Raw genomic sequence first — 22,565 nt, 5'->3', positions numbered from 1 at the left:
TGTCATTTGACCTATTGACTGCTAATCTTATCAGACATGATTGGTACCCTAGAATAAGGATCCACTAAAAAGAGGTGTACAATTTACAACTTCAGGATTAGTACACAATCTTACATTGAATCAATAAATAAATCAATCCAATTGTATTTTTATAGCCCATATTCTCAAATCACAATTCATCTAACAGGGCTCAACAAGGTGTACCATCTATCAAAAAAACTTTAACATGAGGGAACTATCTCCCAGGACGGACAGACGTGCAACAGATAACAATAGAAACAGTTTGTAATGCAATGGAGAAGTTTGTCAATTTGTACGATTTTTATCTACGTATAAATCTTAAGTATTTACTTAATCTCCCTTCATCTCTATCAGACATTTTTATCTACGTATAAATCTTAAGTATTTACTTAAGATTTAATAGATAGAGATGAAGGGAGCAGCAATGACAAATGATTTGAGGAGTTCTTGTCAGTAATATAGACTATGCGAGTAATGTATATCAAGCTTGTTGTCTTGTTGTAATCATAGTCCATTATCAGCTGCCACTATGATCACGATCCACCACCACTATCAGGTTACACAAACAGCTGCCGACACAATCCATGATCTGCCATCACGATCTTCCCGATCCACCACAGTTTGGAGTCAGTTGGTCACATTGACATAAAAGCTACTGTATAAAAGCTAAAATCAATATTTATATGAAATACAGGGCAGACTAAAATCATATAAAAATGGATTGTGTCCTATTAGACTAGGGTAGGGTAACATCTGATATTATTATTGAGTCAGTCATGTACATGACAGTGGAGCGAATAAAAACAAAAATGCACTTAAGCAGAATTTATTGATGGTCCCTAAGTGAAAGCTCAGCCTGAACATCTGTGAAACATCCAACTTCAACCTAACTTCACTGCAACGCTCCACTGTAAGTGCCGTGTTGTCATGGCAACCACTCATCCAAACAGAGATTATGTAATCAATTTATATATTAAACAAAACAATGATTTAAAAGCTTTTTATTTCAACAAATGCAAGTCCCATTGGTCTTTATAGAGAATTAAAAAAGTTTTTATACAAGTTTTAATTTAAAAGAAAACTATGTTATTTCTAATGGGAATTAAGTTCAGATTTTGTTTTTAAGTAGTCATCATAAACATCCCTGAATCGGTTTGTTTACAATCTGTGAATTAATCGCTGTGAACGCCAAAAGGAAAAAGATATTTCATGGAAAAATATTTTTCCACTGAGGTTTTTCCATCTTTCGCTGCGACGCCATGACTCTGGATGTAACCTGAGTCCGAGCGAGGCAGAGCGAGGGTTTTCAGGGGAACAGTTCAGGAACAAGATGGCTGTCCTGGGACAATAAATCCAACTTTCCTCTCCATCTCAAACTCCTCTTTTCTGACGCGATCGCTGACTTCAAGTTATCAGTTTAACTTCGAACAACTTTAATCGCTTTAAAGGCATCGCTAGCATTAATGGACGTCGCTGCTCGAGACGCTCGCTTGGTGTTTTCTCCAGGAATGTTTTTCTAACGGACTGGCGAGGGTGGAAACTGAGTAACTCTGGATGAAAGGACAGGGTATTGTGTATTATATATGTCTCTGTTGTGACTGCTACACACGGTGACATGTTGTGTTGTTTGCAGGTTGTTTGTTAGTGGAACAGCTGTTGTTTTGGGTTTTAATCCGCTTTAACATCTGAGGATACCCCGGAACCAAAAAATGCTTGAGAAGTCGATGTAAACAGTTAACATCGGTTTTTGGGGAAGTTTAAAATTTTTCCAGATGCCTCGTACCACATAAAAAAAAAAATAGTAAACTGGACCATGAGCTCATCCAGAGTCAGACCCCAGCAGCCACCGCAGAGCCAGACTGGCAGGCTGCCGCACAGACTCGACTCCGGCGAGGGGATAGAGATGGAGAACATCCAGCATCCAGACCCGGGGCCCGGAGGAGCCATGGTCACCCCGTCGCCTCCGTCCAGACAGGCCTGGAGCCGGGACAACCCGGGGTTTGAGCCCGAGGACGAGATCATGGAAGCCGACTGGCCTCAAGCGAGCCCCGGGAGGAGGTCGGTGTCCACGGCCTCCAGCAGCAGCTGCAGCAGCGGCCTGGGCAGCTACACCGGCGGCGGCAGCAGCCCGCACATCCCCCGGGGAGGACTGTACCCGACCCCGACCGTGGATGCCCAGCAGCAGGAGAGACATTTGCACCGCAGCTGTCTGAAGCAGATACTCCACAAGATCAGAAGTGAGTCCCTCCAAGTTTGTCAAATGCAGTTTTACAGTCCATCAAAAAGTTCATCTGATATCTTTCTACCACCAACAAATCATGTCTGGATAAAAGGAGGAATGCAGCAAGTTAAATATGAAGTTGTATTGTCACTAATTATAACTAGAGATGCAATTTCCTACAGTTGCACATCACATTTTGTGTAACATATTCATCCATTCGTGAATTTTTTTTAATTTTTTTCCCCCAATTTGAAGTTGTAATAGAAGTGTTAAACGTTTTTGCTGCTGTAGAGAACGTTTTGTACACACAGTTTTAATATTTAGTATCACTCACTTTGAAAACCAACCTCTGGCCTAATATACAGAGGCAATAAATCAAAAATAGTATATTTTTCCTTCAAAATAAACATTAAATTCAGATGGAGGACTTATCTAACATAAAGGCATTAACTGAATCTGCATAAAATAGGTCAAACTAAATAAATTAGGAGGATTCAAGTTGAAATATAAGAATAACTCCAAATTAAATACAAATTATTTAAGCATCCATAGATTGTATATCTTTATACTGCACATACACTGAATGGTGTTTCCTTTGCAGTTCTGTGGGGCACAGACCTGATGGAGGACAATGACAGCAGTCGAGAGAGATACCTCAGGAACGTACTGAGGGAGATGATCACGTATATTGCATTCCTCATCACTATTTGTATATGTAAGTAAGCACTCAACTCTCAAACACTGAACAAGAGGACAGTAAGATTTTATGATTTTCAGACGTGTTTCAAAGTGGCACCCAAAGCTTGAAACATAAACAGATTTCTGGATGGTGGTCTCAGGAAATAAAAGAAGTAGAAGTTTTACCTCTTTGGAAAACACTGTTTCCACTTTGTACATTTCATAATCATTATTCCAAAGTTGCAGTTAGACTAATGTCTGATGGGTCACATGTTAGTAACTACAATTCTTCTTTTTAATTACAGCAGATGTAAACATAGGCTAGGGCTATAACATGATTCCGGTTTCCCTTATTCTTAATTGTAAATTCTTAGTGAAGACGTGTGCGGTATTAACAAGCTGCAGAAAGGAAACATTCAGTCTGTCATAGGAATATCCACATACACAGCACATTGTGTTGAGTGAAACATCCATAAAGAAATTGCTTGTGCCCGTGAGGTAATTCCTGGACAATTAATCCAAGTGAGTCATAGAAAGCTCTTTAAAATGTGGCACAGAATACGTCTGGGCATCTATCCTGTTGCCCAAAAGTCATTTTTCCAAACTCAGAACAGTGCGTGCTTCATGGTTTTGGCAGCGGAACATCTCGCTCATAGTTATCAGGGCGCTTGAATTCCAACAAGTTGAGGACAGCATTTTGTATCGGCACGAATAATTCAAATGAGTCTGATGAGAAAATGAGAAAGTCTCTCGTTTCTCTTCTGAAGTGAAAAACACCAAACTGTGGTTGAGGGTGGATCAGGAAATGTTTTCCTGGCGGGCGGGATTAAGGCCTTTTCTGCCAGGCAGAGCTGGACTATTAAAACAATTTCCAGAGCTACTTCATGATGACTACTCTGTGCTATAGGGAACAGTAATGTATAGAAGAAAATAACATACGTTTCATCTCATCTTGAGTTTATTTCTTGTAAAGTCTTTGCAGGGTGACGTGAGACTCAAACACAGTGTTTCCTCTCCTGTTTTAATTTTGTCTAGTGACTGTTATTGCTGTATTATAAATATCAGATTCTATGTACTTAATGATGGTTATGTGTGCTCTGTAGTGACCTATGGGATGGTGAGTGCCAACATGTACTACTACACCAAAGTCATGTCTCAGCTTTTCCTGGACACACCCCTGTCTGCCGGAGACTCTTTCACTTTCAGGCACATCTCAACAATGGATGATTTCTGGAAGGTAAAATCAAAACACTCAACCCTGCTTTGGTATTAATCAGACACACTCAAAATCGATTTTAGCTGTAATTTTGAACTATTAAAATAGAATATGCAGTTCACAATTGCGGTTTTCAAGGTGCAAACACACAAAAAGCTACACAGCCATCACGCAAACTAGAAATGAATCTACATAGACAGACATTTGCAAGTCAAGATAGAAGATACATCACACAAACACTGAGAACAATCGGAAATTCATTATCTATAGTAAGAGTATAGCTGTATTATATATTACATAAAATTCACCAAATAAATGTGATTAATAAGAAGCTAAACCATCCACAGTAGCAAAGTAGTTTTCCGTAATATACCTAAATGGAAGAAAAGATGATGCCAGATATTTTGGAGAACTTGCTTTTTGTTGCAGCCTCTTTTGTACCAAAATCCTGACTTTCCTGAACTTGTAGTTCACAGAGGGGCCATTCCTCAACAGCATGTACTGGGAAGTGTGGTACAACAACAAGAGTCTGCCAGACAATCACAGTCTCATCTACTATGAGAATCTCCTCCTGGGGGTGCCGCGCCTCCGACAGGTCAAAGTCCGCAACGAGTCCTGCTCCATCCACCAGGACCTGAGAGACGAGGTTCAGGACTGCTACAACATGTACACGCCAACCAACGAGGACACCTCCTCCTTTGGACCCAGGAATAGAACTGCGTAAGACCATGATGTCCATCTGAAAGAAGTGGATTTAAAAATCAGCACAAATTGATAAATGATCAACACAAGCAGAACCTTTTTTCTTAACCCTCAGAGAGCTGCTTCCTGATTTCTCTCTTCTTGGTGTCTACCAGGTGGGTCTATACAGCAGAGAGTGAGATGAATGACAGCAGCTACTGGGGTCAGGTTTCTAAATACGGAGGCGGAGGATACTACCAGGATCTGTCTCGTACGAAAGCAGAGTCCGTTGTCCAGCTGCAGTTTCTCAAAGACCACCTGTGGCTGGACAGGGGCACCAGAGCCGTCTTCCTCGACTTCTCCGTCTACAATGGAAACATCAACCTCTTCTGTATCGCTAGGTGAGTCGTGATGACACAGCCATCCGGTCAAGTCAAGTTTCAATATTTGTCTATTATAACCCAATATCAAAAATCATACATTTTGTCTAAGGGGCTTTACATTCAGTACAGCATACGTCACTCCATATCTTCAGACCTTTGATTTGAGTTAGCAAAAAGTCAAAATATAGATTTAATGTAATCTAGGGCTGTTAGGGACTTGTTATCATTTCTACCTTTCAGATTTATTGACTTATGATGTGATTCCATCGTATGAAATCAACAATAGCATCCAGTAGAAACAATTATTGCAATAATTAAAACAACAGAAGCAAAACGTTCTTCAAGGAGGGAGCAAACGTTTAGTTCATACGACATTAATAAGAAAAAAAAAGGCAAAAACAGCTGCGCTTGCTGTAAATACACAGTGGAGCCATTTGTTAGAGCTAAACTGAAGTTTCACTTGCAACCAGTAGAGATTATCACTCTCTAAGCACTTTAGAAAATGCCTACCCCAATTTCCCAGAGCCTAAGTTGACATGTTCTGCACATCAGAGGAATGCTGAAGAAGCATCCTGGAGGCAGTGTGGGTTTTAGTCATTTTTACTTATTAAATTAATTTAATGATTTCAAATTTCAAAAATGTAAATTTTCGATGCATCAACAAACACATTCCTAGTATAAACTTAAGTTCAATTGCCGGTGAAAAAAACCCCAAGAACAATTAACATAACCATAAAAAACACATTTTCTTCCATTTCACATATTATATTATAGTGTTGAGCATTGTAAAAGTTTTAAAGCTGCAAATTCACCAAAAAAGAGAAACAAACCAACAAACTAATTATTACCTGATTATTGATTTACATTCTGTCTTTTTACTTTATCTTGATGTGTCTCTGCATTAGAACAGCTTGTAGCTATGATTGTTCGAACACTGACGGTTCATATGTTCCGGTGGATTTGTCAGATTGCTGGCGGAGTTCCCGGCCACCGGGGGGGTGGTGACCTCCTGGCAGTTCCAAACAGTGCGTCTGATGCGTTACGTGTCCAGCTGGGACTACTTTGTGGCCGTGTGCGAGGTGGCGTTCTGCATCTTCGTCCTGTACTATGTGGTGGAGGAGGTGCTGGAGATCCGCATCCACCGGCTGCATTACTTCAAGAGCCTGTGGAACTGTCTGGATGTTCTCATCTTGGTGGTGTGTATCAAGAGCGTATGTGATGTTATTAAAGTAAAACAGCTGTAATTGTATTGGTCTGACAGTTGTTTGCTGTGTCTGCTCTTTTTCCAGTTGAGTGTCGTTGCCATCATCATGAACGTTACCAGAACAGCCATGGTGGGCAGCTGTCTCAAAGGCCTGTTGGAGAAGGACAGTTCTCATCCCAGTTTCCAGCCCTTGGCCAACCTGCAGGTCCAGTTCAACAACGTGGCTGCAGTCATCGTCTTCTTCTCCTGGATCAAGGTATGAGACTTCACCCACAGTGCCATCGTGGAAACATGATGAACTGATACCAACTGTAGGTTTTCACATCCTTTCAGATTTTTAAGTTCATCAACTTCAACAAGACCATGAGCCAGCTGTCCAGCACCATGTCGCGCTGTGCCAAGGACCTCGTGGGCTTCGCCATCATGTTCTTCATCATCTTCCTGGCCTATGCTCAGCTGGCCTACTTGGTGTTCGGAACCCAAGTCAACGATTTCAGCACGTTCCAAGCCAGCATGTAAGAAGATTCAAAGTATATTCGAGAAACATACGAATACTTCTGACTGCCGATGTTTCTCTAACGCTGTCACGTCTCGCTGTTTGTGTAGTTTTACCCAGTTCCGTATCATCCTGGGAGACTTTGAGTTCTCTGAGATCGAGGAGGCGAACCCAGTGCTTGGACCGATCTACTTCACCACCTTCATCTTCTTTATCTTCTTCATCCTCATGGTGAGCAGGATGAGCAGTGTTGACTTGTTACAGTTTGCCTGTGGTGTGAGGTGACGAGGATTCATTTTCTCTTTTCTCTTTCTGTGTAGAACATGTTCCTGGCCATCATCAATGACTCCTACTCTGAGGTGAAGGCTGACATGTCGCAGCAGAGGACTGAGATGGAGATGACGGACCTCATCAAGAAGGTATTGAACTACATGCATCCTTTGTTGTGGCCAGGCAGATTTACATTAAATCAACATTAGCTATCGATGACAGTTATCTGAAGAATCATTTATATACACCTGAAATTACAATTTCGAATATTAAAATTTCTAGAATCTAGTTGTATCTACAAATCAGAAAATATCATGGTTTTCCTTCTGGAAATTTGCAGCTGGAGTTACAAGATGTTTACTCTGAAGCTTGATGTATTTCATGGAAGCACACTCATCTTCTGATGTGAACAGGCTCCTCGACATGATTTGTGGCTGTTAAACAAATAGACAGTAGTTAGAGAAACCTATTTAAGTCTGTGGTCGTCAACCTAAAACTGTTCCTTTGCACTGAGGCAGGTCCAGTGGCAGCAAGTTTAGAACCTCGGCAGCCAGAGACTTATTCATATCACAGTGTGACGGCAGCCATGACCCACTTCTACACAACCAATCAGAATACCACATGGAATTATGCAGAATTCACTGGTTTGACACAAATCCCACACAAATCAAAAAGATAGATGGAAAAAGGAAAAAGGGCTTAAACACACATAATTTAATTAAACTAATTTGAATAGATCCATTTCAAAAAGTGTTGACTTAAATAAACTTGTATGATTGTTGTTGTTGCTTGGTTTAGGGACAACCCTTAAAGAAATATTTTAAAAGACTACACAAGCAGTCATGTTTAAGTGAATAGAGATGTAATTGTTTCTCTGACCTCCGTCTCTTAGGGCTGTAACAAAGCTTTGATGAAGTTAAGACTGAAGAAGACGGCGGTGGATGACATCTCTGACAGCCTGCGTCAGGCAGGGGGCAAACTGAACATTGATGAACTCCGTCAGGATCTTAAAGGGTGAGCAAACATTTAAATCATGCTAAAACATTTTAATTATAGTGATATGAACATAAAGCTCAGGTTTCATTTGTTGTTGTGTGATGCCGAGTGTTGGTTGTTTCTTCCTTTGCTCAGAAAGGGCCACACGGATGCAGAGATTCAGGCCATATTTGCCAAGTACGATCACGACGGCGACCAGGAGCTGACGGAGCACGAGCACCAGCAGATGAGAGACGACCTGGAGAAAGAGAGAGTGAGTGATGGAGCCAGCAGCTCCTCCCTGTTTGGTGTTGGTGGCTGAATAGTAACCACACAGTGCCCCTGCAGATGCTCAGTGTGTTTCTGCTCGTACGCTAGGAGGACCTGGATCTGGAACGCAATTCGCTGACTAGACCGTGCAGTGGGCGGAGCTTCCCTCGCACCCAGGAAGACTCGGAGGAGGACGACGACGAGGACAGCGGCCACAGCTCCCGTCGCCGTGGCAGCAGCTCGGGTGGCGTCTCCTATGAGGAGTTTCAAGTGTAAGACTTTTTATTATTATTCAGAATCTCTCTAGTTAACTGATTAAAATACATTAGCTTCACTATCTTTATTCTTCCTTTCAGCTTTTATAGCAGTATATAAACATTTAATAAATTATTTATAATACACTATAAATGTGCATATATGTAGCTATAAAGACATTTTACATTTTGAATTGAAGAATAGTATTTATCAACAATTATAACTGTGTTTTACTATAATACATTTTCTGTTTATACGTCAGCTTCCACCACAGGAGCATTTGTAATTGATAACAAAAACATTAAAAACAATTATTTATGAAATAATAACAATTATGATTCTAGCCGCAGTAGTGTGACATGTATGGCTCTCTGTTCCTGTTCCTCAGGCTGGTGAGACGCGTGGACCGGATGGAGCACTCGATCGGCAGCATCGTGTCCAAGATAGACGCTGTGATCGTGAAGCTGGAAACCATGGAGAGAGCTAAACTGAAAAGGAGGGACGTGCTGGGCCGGCTGCTGGACGGAGTCATGGAGGTGAGACACACCAGAAACACCTTCAGTGCATTTCTGTTATCGAGCAAAGAAAGTTTCTCTGTTAGTGAGACGAAATATCATATACCACAAATCTGCCCAGACGGGGACACACACACACACACACACACACACACACACACACACACACACACACACACGGCTGTAAACAAACCTGCTTCTGCTTGTCAGGACGAGCGTCTGGGACGCGACACAGACGCCCACAGGGAGCAGATGGAGAGGCTGGTGAGGGAGGAACTGGAGCGCTGGGAGTCTGACGATATGGTCTCACAGGTCAGCCACCAGCAGCCCGCCACTGGTGCCGGCCCCCGCCCTCGTCCGTCCTCTGCTCTGTCCACCGACGGCCTCGAAGCGAGCACAAACGTGAGCGGCCACGTATGAAGCCTCGGCCTTGCTAAAGATTATTCGAGATTATTTAACTTTGGCAAGAAACTCTCGATTGGAAATTTTCCTTCAGTGGTACAAGTAACGTGAGATGTGAGACAGTTCGTGCAGGACAAAAGAATTATTGAGGCTTTTAAAAATTCCTTGAGATATTACAAAGGTGGTGACCTGACCTCAGATACTTCAATGCACTGAAAGTGAGTGAGGTTGTCCTGAGAGAGAGAGACATCTAAAATGTCCTGAATCTGCCCTCAGCTGTTTTTTTCAAAGTATTGTTTTGACAGGACGACGAAGGAAACTGCGAAAGAATGCGTGAAAGAGGCTGAAGCACAAAGAAGGATTTACAGAACAGTATTAAATCACAGTATTACACACAGCATTGGATGCAATACACCAGCTGTAAACATACTCAGAATACACAGCGTATGATTTTAGTATCACCTGCTTCTAATCACTGTATCCACACGTTTAAGCATTTTGTTCCTGTTGCTGATTATTTCTCCATCATTTTAACATACAATAGGTACGAGTGTGGCACACTGTGTCATAGTTACTCATCTCCTGTACGTCAGTTAAGCTTCTAATTAAATAGCTTATCATTTTATGATACATATTGTAACTTGAAACAAACTTCGATTTGGAGTGCATCTAGTGTTCATGGGAAACCCATGCATTTATATATATATATATATATATATATATTTTTCCTGTGCCTTACTTTTTTACTATGTATATCGTTTTTTTAATCTGTTATGCCAAATAAAGTGTTATTAAAATTCAAAAGATTGTTTTATTTGTTTTTATCCAGTTTGGATTTGATTTCTATTAAGTTCTTCATGGATAATTACATTAGGTAAATTGAAGAAATAAATATCTAAAATAAGAATTACAAGAGTAAGACAAATAAAAAAACAATGCAAAGTTAATTTTAGGCTCCCCAGCTCAGTTACGCAAAATGTATTTCAAATTTTTTTTATATTGTGATGCTACCAAATTACATGGAGCTTGGAAATCAGTAAGACATTTTAGACATGTAAAGTAAAATGTGAGCAAGTTCAGTATGATTTTAAATACATTTCTTTTTTATACTTAACACTTACAATGCATAAATCTCAACAAAATTACTGAAAGACAACAAAACACTGTTTAATAACTGCATTGAATAAAACATGTATAGGTGTTTACTTTGGAACATAAAGAAAGTTGACACTGAATCTATCTGATATAATTCTAGAATATCTACAATAACAAATAATGCATTTAGACTGGAGATGAATTCACTTTGGTGTAATTTGGTAAATGTGCAAAGGCTGAATATATCAACACTACTGGGATACACAAGTACTGAATACAGGCATAGTCTGATTTTTTACAATACAACAACTGTAAATATTCATAAATAACCACATTGAATAACACTGGAATAACAGAAACTTTCACCTGTTTTAGGCGAATGAGGCGATGAAACGTTAACTTGGTGGAAACAGGTTTTGTGAAAAAGACAAAGGCACATCTACAGGAATAGTTTGATATTTTCAGAAATACAATAACGTTCTTGCAGAGAGTTAGATGAAAAGATCAATAATGTCATATCTGTAGTTTAAAGTTATTCTGTATTTTGATACCAACAGTGGATCAACAGTGTACTGACCTAAAATCAGAGCCTCAAGCCCAACTGGCATAAAAGTCGCCTAATATTTTGAATTCCAGTGCTTGACAAGTCCTGAGACAATCCTTTGCTCATTGGTTTTACATCCATGGCTACTGAAATATAAAACCACTGTAATTACTTTTAACATACGAGTAGAAGGCTTATATCTCAATGTGGACAGAAAAAGTTCAATCCTTTGTTTGTTTTCTGTTATGAATATGTCTCTATCTCATATTGAACTCAATACTCTGTCAATCTCAATAACACTCAGTGGAAAAGGAAAAGAGTAAAGGCGACATTTTCATTTGGGTGACAATTTCCCAAAGATACAAGAAGGAGCTCAAATCATTACAACCTGAAAACTCCCTCTACTTCCAGTCTTAGTGCTGAGTACAGATATGTGGTTTCTCATCTAACTCTTATCCTTAGATATTTTTGTGAACATCTCTCTGCTGGTCTGGTTCCTCAAAGACAAAAATGAATCACTGTTCGGTCTTTAAAATTCTAAGTGAATTTCTTGATGAAGCGTAGTTTCAGGTAGGCGATGAGGAGGAATATGATGGACATAACGCCCAGAGCCGTGTGGTTCTCCCACAGTCCCCAGGTGGTGTACTCGATCCCCAGGTAGTCCAGATACTGCTCTCCTGTGCACCTGAAAGAACACAGCGTTATTTAAGAGAGGAGTTTTGTTGTTCAGAAAATTTCAGAGAGTCAAATGAATTTACGCTTGTGATGATAAATTTGTAAAATTTGGATATGAAAATGTAGTTGAGGAGATAGAGATGGTCTTAGCCAGTTACACACAACCAACAGTATATAGTGGGTGAGGTCTACTCACGTGAGAGCGGCTGTGCTCGTGCTGCAGTTTGACGCTCCAGCCGACATGTTGGCGTCTTGTCTCACAGCCTCTTCACAGAACTTTAAACCAACAAACTCATTGATGTTCAAGGCCTGGACATAAACAACACAATAAACAACGCACAAATAAAGTTAGTATGTCTGTATGGACCCTTTTCGAAGAGGATATTTCGCCTGTCGTTTTGTTTGTTTATCAGCTGGATTGAGTAAACAACTACTATTCTATACTCATATTACATAAAGAATAACCTTTCAGGCTTAAAAGGAAGGGATCCTTATCACAATTATTTGAACATTGATGTCTTTTTCAGCCATAAAAATCCCATGAAGTCCAATATTATTCAGATCTAATATTAATCAACATTTTAACTGCTGTGTCATTCAAAACGTTATATGTTCGGTCTTTGTGATGACATAATAGGAACGTCAAAGATGCATTACATAAAAAAGTTTTTCTGAAACTACAAATATACAGTTACAACTTTTAATGAAATTCTTCTTCAGTAAATTGCGACTTACCGCGAGGCCATAGCGAGGAATACTTAAGTACTTCAGCCATGCCAGCCAATCCATGACGCTAGGCAGGTTCACCAGGAGACCTGAGAAAATCTAGAAGAACACACAAAATATTCCATACAGTCTTGAGATTATTATAATATCTTTAAAGACAGAGAATGAGATTTAATTGCATCTCTTTGTGTGTGTGTGTTGCCTCGTCTCTCACCATCATGAAGACAAAGCTGATGGTCATGAAGATGTTGGCCAGAGCCACGACGCTCTGGTCGGCCGAGATGGCCATGGTCATGAATGTGGCTGTGTAGGCCACCAGAGTGACGGTCAGCGTGAAGATGAAAAAGGCAGGCACGGTAGATTTGAGCCCTGAAAAACACAAACACAAAACACTACTAGAGACTGATATGTGCATTTAAATAGAGTTTCTGATCAAGTACACAAAGATTTAAACCAAAGAGAATTCCACAAATCAATCTGTTATTCTTACCGATCATAAAATAAACGATACAGCTGAAGACAACAGAGGTGAAGGTGCGCAGGGTGATGTCGGACAGGATCTTTGACAGGAAGTAGACAGACACTCTGTAGTAACCACTGATGTACTCGTGTCTGTCAGGAGGGAAATCAAACACGGACCATGAAACCACTGTGAAGACTCAAATCCATCATGAATTGTGCACACAGGTGTCGTGGTTAGTTTCACGTCTCCTTCATGGATTTATGCATCACAGACACTTTAATATTATTATTAGTATTATGAACTGCAGTCGTGTCAACAGGCGTGTCCCTGACATTTAAGTCGACAGAATGACAAAGGACAGGATACGTACACAAACAGTTTCCTCTCAGTGATGAAGAGCTCAGCTGCAGACACGGTGCTGAAGCACTGATTAGTGGTGATGAAGAAGAGGGCGCCCATCCTGTAAGAAACAGAGCTGTCTGGTTATATACATGTAAACCTGAACTTGAAAACAAGGCCAGTCCTCTAAAGGAATTCAGAGCCGATGAAAACACACAAGAATAAAACATGAACTTGAATCAGGTTTTTAAAGTAGAATATGGTGTTTAAACAGGTAAGGTCTACTTCTTTATATTGAGTTTTTATGAGGGAGTTTTTTGGAGGCAGGGAAATGGGGGGGATCCCTGGCTCCTCCATCCTGCCTGCTGAAGTGTCCTTGGGCAAGACACTGAACTCCAAATTACACCCGACGATACGATGTGAAATAGAGATTGAGCTGCAAATAGATTGTACTGTATGGACGTGTGTGCGACTGGGTGAATCAGATTAATATAAACATGATATTCCCGAAATAAGATCAAAACCCGCAAGAGAACAAATAGAGATATGTGTTTTTATAAATGCTGTGAACATTGAATTCAGTTCAGTATCGATTAACCAAACTGAAGTTTAGGGATTAGGCTCGATGCCTGAGGCCCCCACAGTTCCCTGAAACACTTCTGATTGTCTGACAAAGAGGTGATTCTGCAGGAGAGGCAGCTGAACAGATTATAGTCCCGACTGTGGTGTGGTCCCTGTAACACCACATAGACTTCAAAGTGAACTGACTCCATTGTGGTCCTAATATCCGACCCTGCAGCCAGCGAGAAGAGGGGAGGGGAGGGGGGGGGGAATAACTTGAGACACTTAAGCCGCGTAGACTGGTGTCTGCCATACTGCCTATGCATTGACCATGAATGGAATGACCTTAGGTCCTTACAGTCCACTGAAGCTTGCACAGAGGGAAAAGAGAGAGCCCATTGAGATTTGTGATGAACTCCGCCGCAGGGGCTTGTGAGTACCAGGTTGTGCCCAATAAAATATGGTAAGAGGATTAGCTGTGCTGGACCTGCTCTCACTTTTCACACTTCTCTACCAAAAGCAGCCCCTGACTTTAAAGCCTGATGCATGAATACACATATACATTAAATTATATCAATGAAAGCGACCTAGTTACTTTAGTGGGTGTGCACATAATGTACAGACTGTAATATCGAGAACAGCTTTTGCATTGTGCTTTGTAAGCGTTAAGACTTTGATTGTAAAAGTGTCAATTATTAATACTTCGAGATAAATGGATTTTTGTGAACCTCAATCAGTACAAATACAAAAATGATTTCTTCTCAGGTTACAACAGGCAGATATGTGTGTTTAAAGACGCTGACAAGAGCAAATAAGTAAACTTCAGATGTCATACTGTATGTACTTTAACACAATGACATCAGTAAAACAACCAACAGAAACAAGTTAATAAAGTTCAGTGTTTTGGTGTATTTGTTCATATCAAAATATGCATTCAGCTCAGAACACTGAAACTTTCCCTCAAGATTAACATTATAATACAGTTTTATTCTCCTTGACGTCTGGTGTCTGGGTTTAACTGCAGAAATATCACAACAGTAAGTTTTATTGTAAACCAGACATGTGCTCAGTGAGATCATATATCTCCTCCCTGGCTGAAGCCCCATCTTGCCATATAACAGAGAGTTAAAAAAATCCTGTATCCGCTCGTTATTTGAATCTGCTCCTGAATTGAAGGGGTTTGTCTCTGAGTCATGATCCACCATTCCATACATTTTATGGAAGTCGTTTCAATAATTTTTTAATAATCCTGCTAACTAACAAACAGAAAAATGCAGATGAACACAAAACCTCCTCTGCAGAGGTTTAAAAACATATAACGTATAAAACCTTAGGATGAGTCCCCAGCTATCAGCTGATTTCATGAGTTCTCTCACCTGTTCTGGAGTCCGCTCTGATCGTCTTTGATCCCAAAGAAAATGGCCCCGACGATGAGGGCGAGGAAAATGTTGACTCCCAGCTGCACAGACAAAGAAATGACACTTTAAGACCAAAGAAAAAACAAAGAAAAACAAAACTGTCCTGTTTGTAAAATTAGCTAATATTATCCTGCACAGGATCAAAACTCAAAATACTTCTAAGAACAAATGGGCTTTAAAAGGGCTCGTTGTTTTCTGTCACATTTTTTTAGATATTCATCTCATTTAAATTATCTTCGTAAAGTTCTGCATGATGAACCTCATTAGAGCCACAAGCCAAACCACATGTTTCAACAAATTTGTTCCCAGTATGTACTAACTCAAAAAGATCCACTGCAAAACAATGAAGTTGTCAGAAATCCTCATTTTAGTTTCCCTGCTGCACAACTGCTGAAGTTGTGCAGCAGGGCCTTCATGTGTTGATGTACAACAGCTCTAAACACATCAATACAACACATTTTGTTTACAGTGTGCATGTTTGTCACACATTCTGACTTTAAAGCACATGAACACATCAAAGTCGGAAAACAACAGCTTCACAACTTGGGGGGGGGTTTAATGATTGTGAAATGTTTAACTTAAGAGTGAAAAAGGCCAATGTTACCGACTGTGATAATAATAATAATAATAATAAACCAGACCCTCAGATTCAGTGATACAGTTTTTGCTAAACCCGCTCTGTTATGAATTCTTTTTGAAGATTGAAAATAAATCTTGTGTAAAATCCGCAGTGACAGGCAGGCCAGTGATTTGGAGGATCAGGTGTGAAGTGGACACCGCGCTCCTCCTCCTCACTGACCTCTCCGAGACAACAAGCCGACCTGCTGACGGGGGGAAGATGACAGGAAAGAGTGAGAAAAGTGATCACGACACTAACTTTAATCCCAACAATTTACAGATTATGACAGGGCTAAGCGGTTCCCAGGGTGAGGGGATAAGCTAATAAGGTTGAGCCTTTTTCACCTCATTCCCCTCATCCCCTCATGTGAAAGCGGGGCAGTGGAGGGACAGGGCATGACGCCATCATGTGATGAGAACCGGAGCGGGGCCAAGGGGCCAGATATGATATCAGTTCAGATCCTGGCCCAAAGAGGCAAGAGTGGGGTCACAACAGTCACCAAAGCCGATTACGGCGCCCACGCCACAGAGAGCCCCTCTTGTGGGATTATTTTGACTTATTTAGGGCCAATTAGCTGTTAATAATTCTTAAAGTGACGAGACCTCTAATGGCATTTTGCCGCACTGGGGTTACTAATGAGAGTTTTAAGTGCTGATCCTAACAAAGTGCTGTCTGTGCATCCTGTTCATGAGGATAACACCACTTAAACTCTGCTCTCTTTTGGAGTGTTTGAACGAGTCAAAGCTGAAGGCTGTTCAATATCATGTTGAAACATTTGACCTAAAAGAAGATAAGAAAATAACAAGTTAATTATGGACTCCTCAGTAAGAGCTGTAGACATGAAACATGGATTTAAAGTCACACTCCAGTCGTGATATGAGGACTCGGACCGAACTTGTGGGCACCTGCCTGAGATGAGACTCACTTGAGAAACCCAAAAAGCTTCTGGGTCTCTGCCAAACAGGAGAATAATCAAGGCAAATGTAAAAGGGCTGGAAACTCTGAATTACTCCAAATGAATTGACCAATACATAAACCTAAGTAGCTTAATTTGACCGTTTGACCTTTATAATTAAATTCTAAAATATTCCATTATTATTTATTACTTTAGGCAAGATATTTATGCAAATGATAATCTATATTACTATACAATGCAGTAGTTAAGGGTAATTCAGTTCATTATTTCCTGATACGACCTTGTAACAATTAGTAATTTGGCAAGAGATTGAAAGATTTGTTTAAAAGAATTATATAATCTGCCAGGAGATTGATTTTACTTTCAAATCCAGTATTGACATAGGTTGCCATGACGGCTGTCAGTCTTCCTGTCTTCCCTCTGTGTCCCCAGTGTTGTCTGTGGTTGTGGGTGTGAAATTGGACACAGCGGTTCTTTTTTGAACCCGAGTTTGTCTAAATATAACATGTACAGGTGATTGCTCTTGCCAAGGAGTCCACTGCTTGCACAGTGAGTCAAGAAAACACCCCAGTCTGCTAGATCTACTCTGCAGAGAGGCGGTTGACATTTGCCCATTTGCAATAATTGTGGCTTGAGGATTGTTTTTAACCGCCTTGGCCCAACTGATGAACGAGGGACCAAAACCGAACCAAAGACCCAAAGAACAGAAAGTTCTCTAACAAAGGCCACCTCAGATTTCAAGAGTAACTTCCTAGCTGCTGTTGCCAACTGTTTCCCTTCATTATGCCATGGTACGTTAACAGGTTCTTGCCTCGGCCACATATTTATTGTACAGACATGAAAGTGGTTTTGATTTCCTCATAAAACAATAAAAAAATATACTTTCCTGCCTTCATATTGAGGGCATTGACTATTTCCATACCTGCTGCCGTGCAATTAACTTAAGTTTCTGCTTCAGTGTTATTTTTCCTGCTCAAAGATTGTCTTGGACCCAGAAAACTAAAAGAAGAGTTCTGTCCTGTGTGGCAGCAGAAGCTGAAAAGTTTGGGGACACTGTGCACTTATTATTATTAATAAATGTCCAAGTATATGCCGATATGTGAATTCAAAGTGAGTAATGGCGATGGCTACCTGGGCTACAGATGTTTGTGGGTTCAACATGAGGTTCTGGAAGGTCCTCTTCAGCACCCATCTTAGCTGGTGGAAGAAGGAGCTGTTGTAGGTGATGGTGCGCGCCTTCGGACGTAAGATGAACTCCTTGTCCTTGACGATGCGTTCCAGCTCGGCTCGTGTGTCGGTGGCGTAGCTGCAGTTCTTGTACTCCTCTATCAGGTGCTTCTCGATGCTCTGCGTTGAGCTGCTGAGCTCCTCAAACTCCAAATCTGACCCTGCACACGCAACAGACAGAACATTGGGTTGAAGGATTTCATGTGTGGACTTCAAAATGAATACAGAGGATCCATGTCATTTTCTAGGATTTCTTTGAGTTTACATGAGTTATATCAGAGGCTCCATTGCAATATCTATTATTTTATTAACCTGTCTATTACCAACTCAAAGATATTCAGTGAGCAAAGATATAAAACTGAGAAAAAAGCAAATCCTAACATATAATGTGACCGAAAGTTTCCTCTTGTTGACTGATCACTGTCTTAAATGACTGATTGTCACAGTCAATTTGAAATCAGATCAAATCATCACTGTTAATCAACAAATATTTTCTAAGCACTAGTCTGCCTAGAATAACACACACAAGGAACACCGTGAAAAAAGATCATTGATCTTATTACTCATATAATCGAGTAAAATGTTCAAGGTGATGTACACATTGAGTTTTTCCAAAAAGTTTCTATATTGATTATATCATGAAAGCAAGAGACAACAGTAAATCGTGGTTTGGTTCATATGTGACATTACCTTCAGAGCCGTTCACTTTGGTCATGGTTGGTGTAGAGTCTCCATTAATAACATCTAGAAAGAAGTCAGCTGGGTTGTTGTGGGGCTCACAGGGATAACCTGAAACACACGTCACAAAGATCAGTGTTTAATAACAATATATTTTGCTATTGACTCATTAAATATAGTTACTCAACAGTCATCTACATATATTTAAATTAAATGAAAATTCCTAAACAGAGGAGAGTTTGAAGACCTGTGAGTATCTTATATCAATGATCAGCTTTAACAGTGTATTTACCAATGTTGGCGAAGTAGTCCAAAGCATTCGGAGCTGGTCCATGATAAACCATTTTACCACTAACCAGCAGAGTCAGAGTGTCAAACAGTCTGTAGATGGAGTAGCGAGGTTGGTGGATCGACATAATAATGGTTCTTCCGCGATTGGCCATTCTGAAAACAGATTTAGTTTTTAAAAATACAAGTAAAATACGGTTTCGAATTCCACAATAATGTTCTGATACAAATTAAGCAGAATTAAATGGATTAAGAATTGTAAATTTTCAGATTCAAAGATACACAATTCTTTGTGTTGTCCAGACACACACGTAAACCCTTTTACACAGTTTTCTGATATTTTTTCACATTGGAGCTCTCTGTCATGGAGGCCGGAGTGTGTCACTGGAATAATCATAAACATCTATTGAATTATGAATAGTTTGACCATTAAAGAATATTATATTCAGTTTTTCCATTTTCTGAGGGGTTCCCACAAGGATCAATCGAAGGAACCTTTATTTTTACTAGATAGATAATAAAGGGTTTAATGCAAGCTTCTTCAAAACGTTCAATGTTTTTGCTTCATTTTCATCCATATGATGCATATCAGATTGATGCAGATCCCAATACACATCTCTTTAACAGGCGCAACACAGCATGGGCATAGCGGAGGATTTCTCTCTGAAAACCATCTGTGTCGAAATCACAGAAAAAACTAAGAATTGACAGACCTCTGATCAGTTTTTACCTTTTCAGCAACAGTAACACGGAGTTGGCAGTGCTAGCATCCAGTCCAGTGGTTGGTTCATCCAGGAAGAGAACTGAGGGATCGATAATGAGTTCCATACCAATGTTCGTCCTCTTCCTCTCTCCTCCTGAGATTCCCCGGAGCATCTGTGTGCCCACCTGGAGACAGCGGAGACAGCGGAGGGATCAATCTGTCTGTCCTGACTGTCAACTGGTTTATTGAAGGTTGACTCAGTCTGTCAGGTAAGAGGTGAGATGTATTCTGATGGACATGTGTGTACATTAACCTTGGAGTCGGCCACTTTGGTGAGACCCAGTTCTTTGATGAGGTGATTGACTCGAGCCTCCTTCTCACTCTGCGGCACGGAGCTGGGCAGCCGCAGAGCAGCGGAGAAACGCAGGTTCTCCCTCACAGTCAGGGTCCCCATGACCACATCGTCCTAAGAGGGACACAAGAGGGTCAAGGTCAGAGGTAAATGGTAAATGGTTTGTATTTATATAGAGCTTTTCTAGTCTTGATGACCTCTCAAAGCGCTTTACAGTACAGTTTTACATTGACCCATTCACACACACATTTATACAGTGCATCTATTCGCAGCACTTTGTTATTCTATGGGGGGCAATCCGGGGTTCAGCATCTTGCCCAAGGACACTTCGGCATGCAGATGGGTCAGACTGGGGATCGAACTGCCGACCTTCAGGTTGGAGGACGACCACTCTACCCCTCAGCCACAGCCGCCCCACAGGTGTCAATTACTACTTTCCTGCTCTGATGCGTTTTTCTGAATTAATCCCATTTCAGACGTGTGAAGCAGAGAACTGCTGACCTAAAGCACAACTTCATATTTAAAGCTGTTATAATCAATATAACACAAACAAGACCCGACATGAAAGCTAATGTTGCTCCATGTCTGATGGATGTGTGACCACTAATAACACCATCAGTTAAAAATCTGTTAAAAAAGGTGGAATAATAAGTAACTCAGATGCACCTGAACCACGTAGCCAGAGAGGCACTTGAAGTTTGGAGGCTGCGGAGCTCCGTCGATGAGAACTTCTCCTGAGAGGCCCGAAGGATCCTTCCTCGCAGCCAGAATATCCAAGAATCTTTGAAAAACATAATAAAACAATGTTTAATAAATCTGCATTTAATTATTATTTTTCTTTTCTTAAAGATTGGTGCAGTACTTACGAAGATTTTCCACTTCCAGTAGGTCCGAGAATTGCGTTCAGGCCGGGTCTCATTATCCCACTGCAAGACAATAATACTTAACTGTGTGCCACCAGTTTAACATGGATAAAAGAAAGTGAAGGCAAATATTGGGGCATATTTAAATGGTTTGCATTCATTTTTTTAATGAGTAATCTCAGATTATTGCTTCACATAATCACTTTTATGATACAATTATGTATATTGTGACCCAAATTGGATTAATTTGATTAAATTTGGAAGCACTTAGATAATTTTCCTCTTAGTGAATTACTTTTCCGCCTCTATAATAAATAGAATCATGTTCGTGAGAGGGTATTTTGCGATTGTTCCGAAATACTTCGCTAAGTAAGCTGCGGATTATAAAAGTCTATAATGTTTGAGATCATTGAAAGTAAATCAAAAGCTAATTGTTTGACTTCAGAACAGTGACCCAAAGGCACAGGAGAGCCTAAGAGTCAGTGATATAAAATGGAATTAAAGGACTGAATAAAAGCCTGGTGGTGGATCACGTGACAGCGTTTAATTCGTTTCCCTGGCAGACTGTTCTTTACTGCATCAGAGAGATTATATGCAATAAACCATGCTTAATATCATATAATTAACACTGAGGCAGGAGAAGGCCCCAAAAACTTGTGTGAAATGATTCATTCTTCCATGGGAAATGTCGGCTGTATTTAATACCATCAGACAGAGGCCAATGTAAGAGTCTATTCACTATTGTTCCTCTTTGGATAAGGATACAATGAGTCGTATTGAACTGACATAAAGACGTTTTACTGTTACATGGTCGCTTCATATTAGGAGAAAACATTTTTTTATAAAGTTTATACTAACTGTTTCTGTTTTTTGTTTCTGGAAGTAAATAAACCACAAGTCAACAGTCCAAATATATTAGCAATAATCTGAAATACTATAGTTTTAAATAATTTAATACGTTTACTACCAAACTTTTGGACTAAATGAGTTGAGAAATTAACAACTGATAAAAGTATCACAGTCAAAACACAAACGGATCGCTATGTAAACGTACGTCAAGCATAACTAAGGATTCTTCTGCCTTTCTTCCACAGCTGCAGGATTTCTGTGGCTGTCTGAATTTAAGAATGGGAGTGATAGGAAAACAAGCAAACGAGTTTAAGGACTGACTTGAGGTCCACCAGGATTTCCTTGGGGCTGCTTTTCCTCTTGCAGAAGCCGCTCCTCAGCTGCACTTTGTACTGGACGTTGTGGAAGCTCACGGTGGATCCACACGGCTTGCTCTGCTCCGAGAACGTGACCCCCTTTGAAGTGGCCGTCCCGTTGGTGCTGAGGTCTTCCAGCATTGCGACGTTGATGTGATTGGCTCTCTCCATCGTCCTCTGCGGCGAGCTCCCTGTCGAATGACCGGAGAGAAACGTGTCTTTTTATGGATTTAATAAACACTGTGACGATGCAAAATGATACAGATGTAGGTAAAGAAAGTGTGACAGTAAATCAATGAATGCCTG

General features: G+C 40.4%; 2 protein-coding genes across 3 annotated transcripts; one reads left to right on the top strand and one right to left on the bottom strand.

The window, feature by feature from the left end:
• The first annotated feature begins 1,245 nt into the window (after positions 1-1,245).
• Positions 1,246-10,391, top strand: pkd2 (polycystic kidney disease 2). Of its 2 annotated transcripts, none has more exons than XM_053416559.1 (15): positions 1,246-2,258; positions 2,844-2,957; positions 4,024-4,157; positions 4,606-4,856; positions 4,994-5,218; positions 6,168-6,396; positions 6,490-6,660; positions 6,738-6,919; positions 7,011-7,131; positions 7,221-7,319; positions 8,063-8,184; positions 8,302-8,419; positions 8,524-8,687; positions 9,059-9,206; positions 9,396-10,391. In XM_053416559.1, exons 1-15 carry the CDS (start codon positions 1,835-1,837, stop codon positions 9,603-9,605), a joined length of 2,712 nt encoding a protein of 903 aa, XP_053272534.1. In that variant the 5' UTR covers positions 1,246-1,834; the 3' UTR covers positions 9,606-10,391. The 2 variants fall into 2 exon arrangements, with proteins under 2 accessions (XP_053272534.1, XP_053272542.1); XM_053416567.1 differs by having other exon boundaries at positions 2,130-2,258; positions 8,527-8,687.
• A 1,372-nt stretch (positions 10,392-11,763) lies between these two features.
• On the bottom strand, positions 11,764-22,433 carry abcg2d (ATP-binding cassette, sub-family G (WHITE), member 2d). Its single transcript, XM_053418977.1, has 15 exons — positions 22,225-22,433; positions 21,058-21,117; positions 20,858-20,972; positions 20,153-20,305; positions 19,867-20,024; positions 19,141-19,292; positions 18,861-18,959; positions 18,075-18,325; positions 15,367-15,449; positions 13,461-13,550; positions 13,118-13,239; positions 12,842-12,996; positions 12,637-12,726; positions 12,098-12,210; positions 11,764-11,911 (listed from the first exon to the last, which is right to left on the bottom strand). Exons 1-15 carry the CDS (start codon positions 22,428-22,430, stop codon positions 11,764-11,766), a joined length of 1,995 nt encoding a protein of 664 aa, XP_053274952.1. The 5' UTR covers positions 22,431-22,433.
• Positions 22,434-22,565: the final 132 nt, after the last annotated feature.

The sequence above is a fragment of the Pleuronectes platessa genome, chromosome 3 (genome assembly GCF_947347685.1).
Source record: "Pleuronectes platessa chromosome 3, fPlePla1.1, whole genome shotgun sequence".
NCBI classification, from domain to species: Eukaryota; Metazoa; Chordata; class Actinopteri; order Pleuronectiformes; family Pleuronectidae; genus Pleuronectes; species Pleuronectes platessa.
This window is presented reverse-complemented; position numbering and strand designations above follow the sequence as displayed.

Excerpts from the sequence above, each read along its gene's own strand:
- pkd2 (XM_053416559.1), top strand. The coding sequence starts at position 1,835 with ATGAGCTCATCCAGAGTCAGACCCCAGCAGCCACCGCAGAGCCAGACT. Across the intron at positions 4,857-4,993 it reads GGACCCAGGAATAGAACTGC|GTGGGTCTATACAGCAGAGA; the intron begins GTAAGACCATGA and ends GGTGTCTACCAG. Across the intron at positions 6,920-7,010 it reads AGCACGTTCCAAGCCAGCAT|TTTTACCCAGTTCCGTATCA; the intron begins GTAAGAAGATTC and ends CTGTTTGTGTAG.
- abcg2d (XM_053418977.1), bottom strand. The coding sequence starts at position 22,430 with ATGGAGAGAGCCAATCACATCAACGTCGCAATGCTGGAAGACCTCAGC. Across the intron at positions 20,973-21,057 it reads ACTGGAAGTGGAAAATCTTC|ATTCTTGGATATTCTGGCTG; the intron begins GTAAGTACTGCA and ends TGTTTTTCAAAG. Across the intron at positions 18,326-18,860 it reads CAAAGTGAACGGCTCTGAAG|ATTTGGAGTTTGAGGAGCTC; the intron begins GTAATGTCACAT and ends GTGCAGGGTCAG.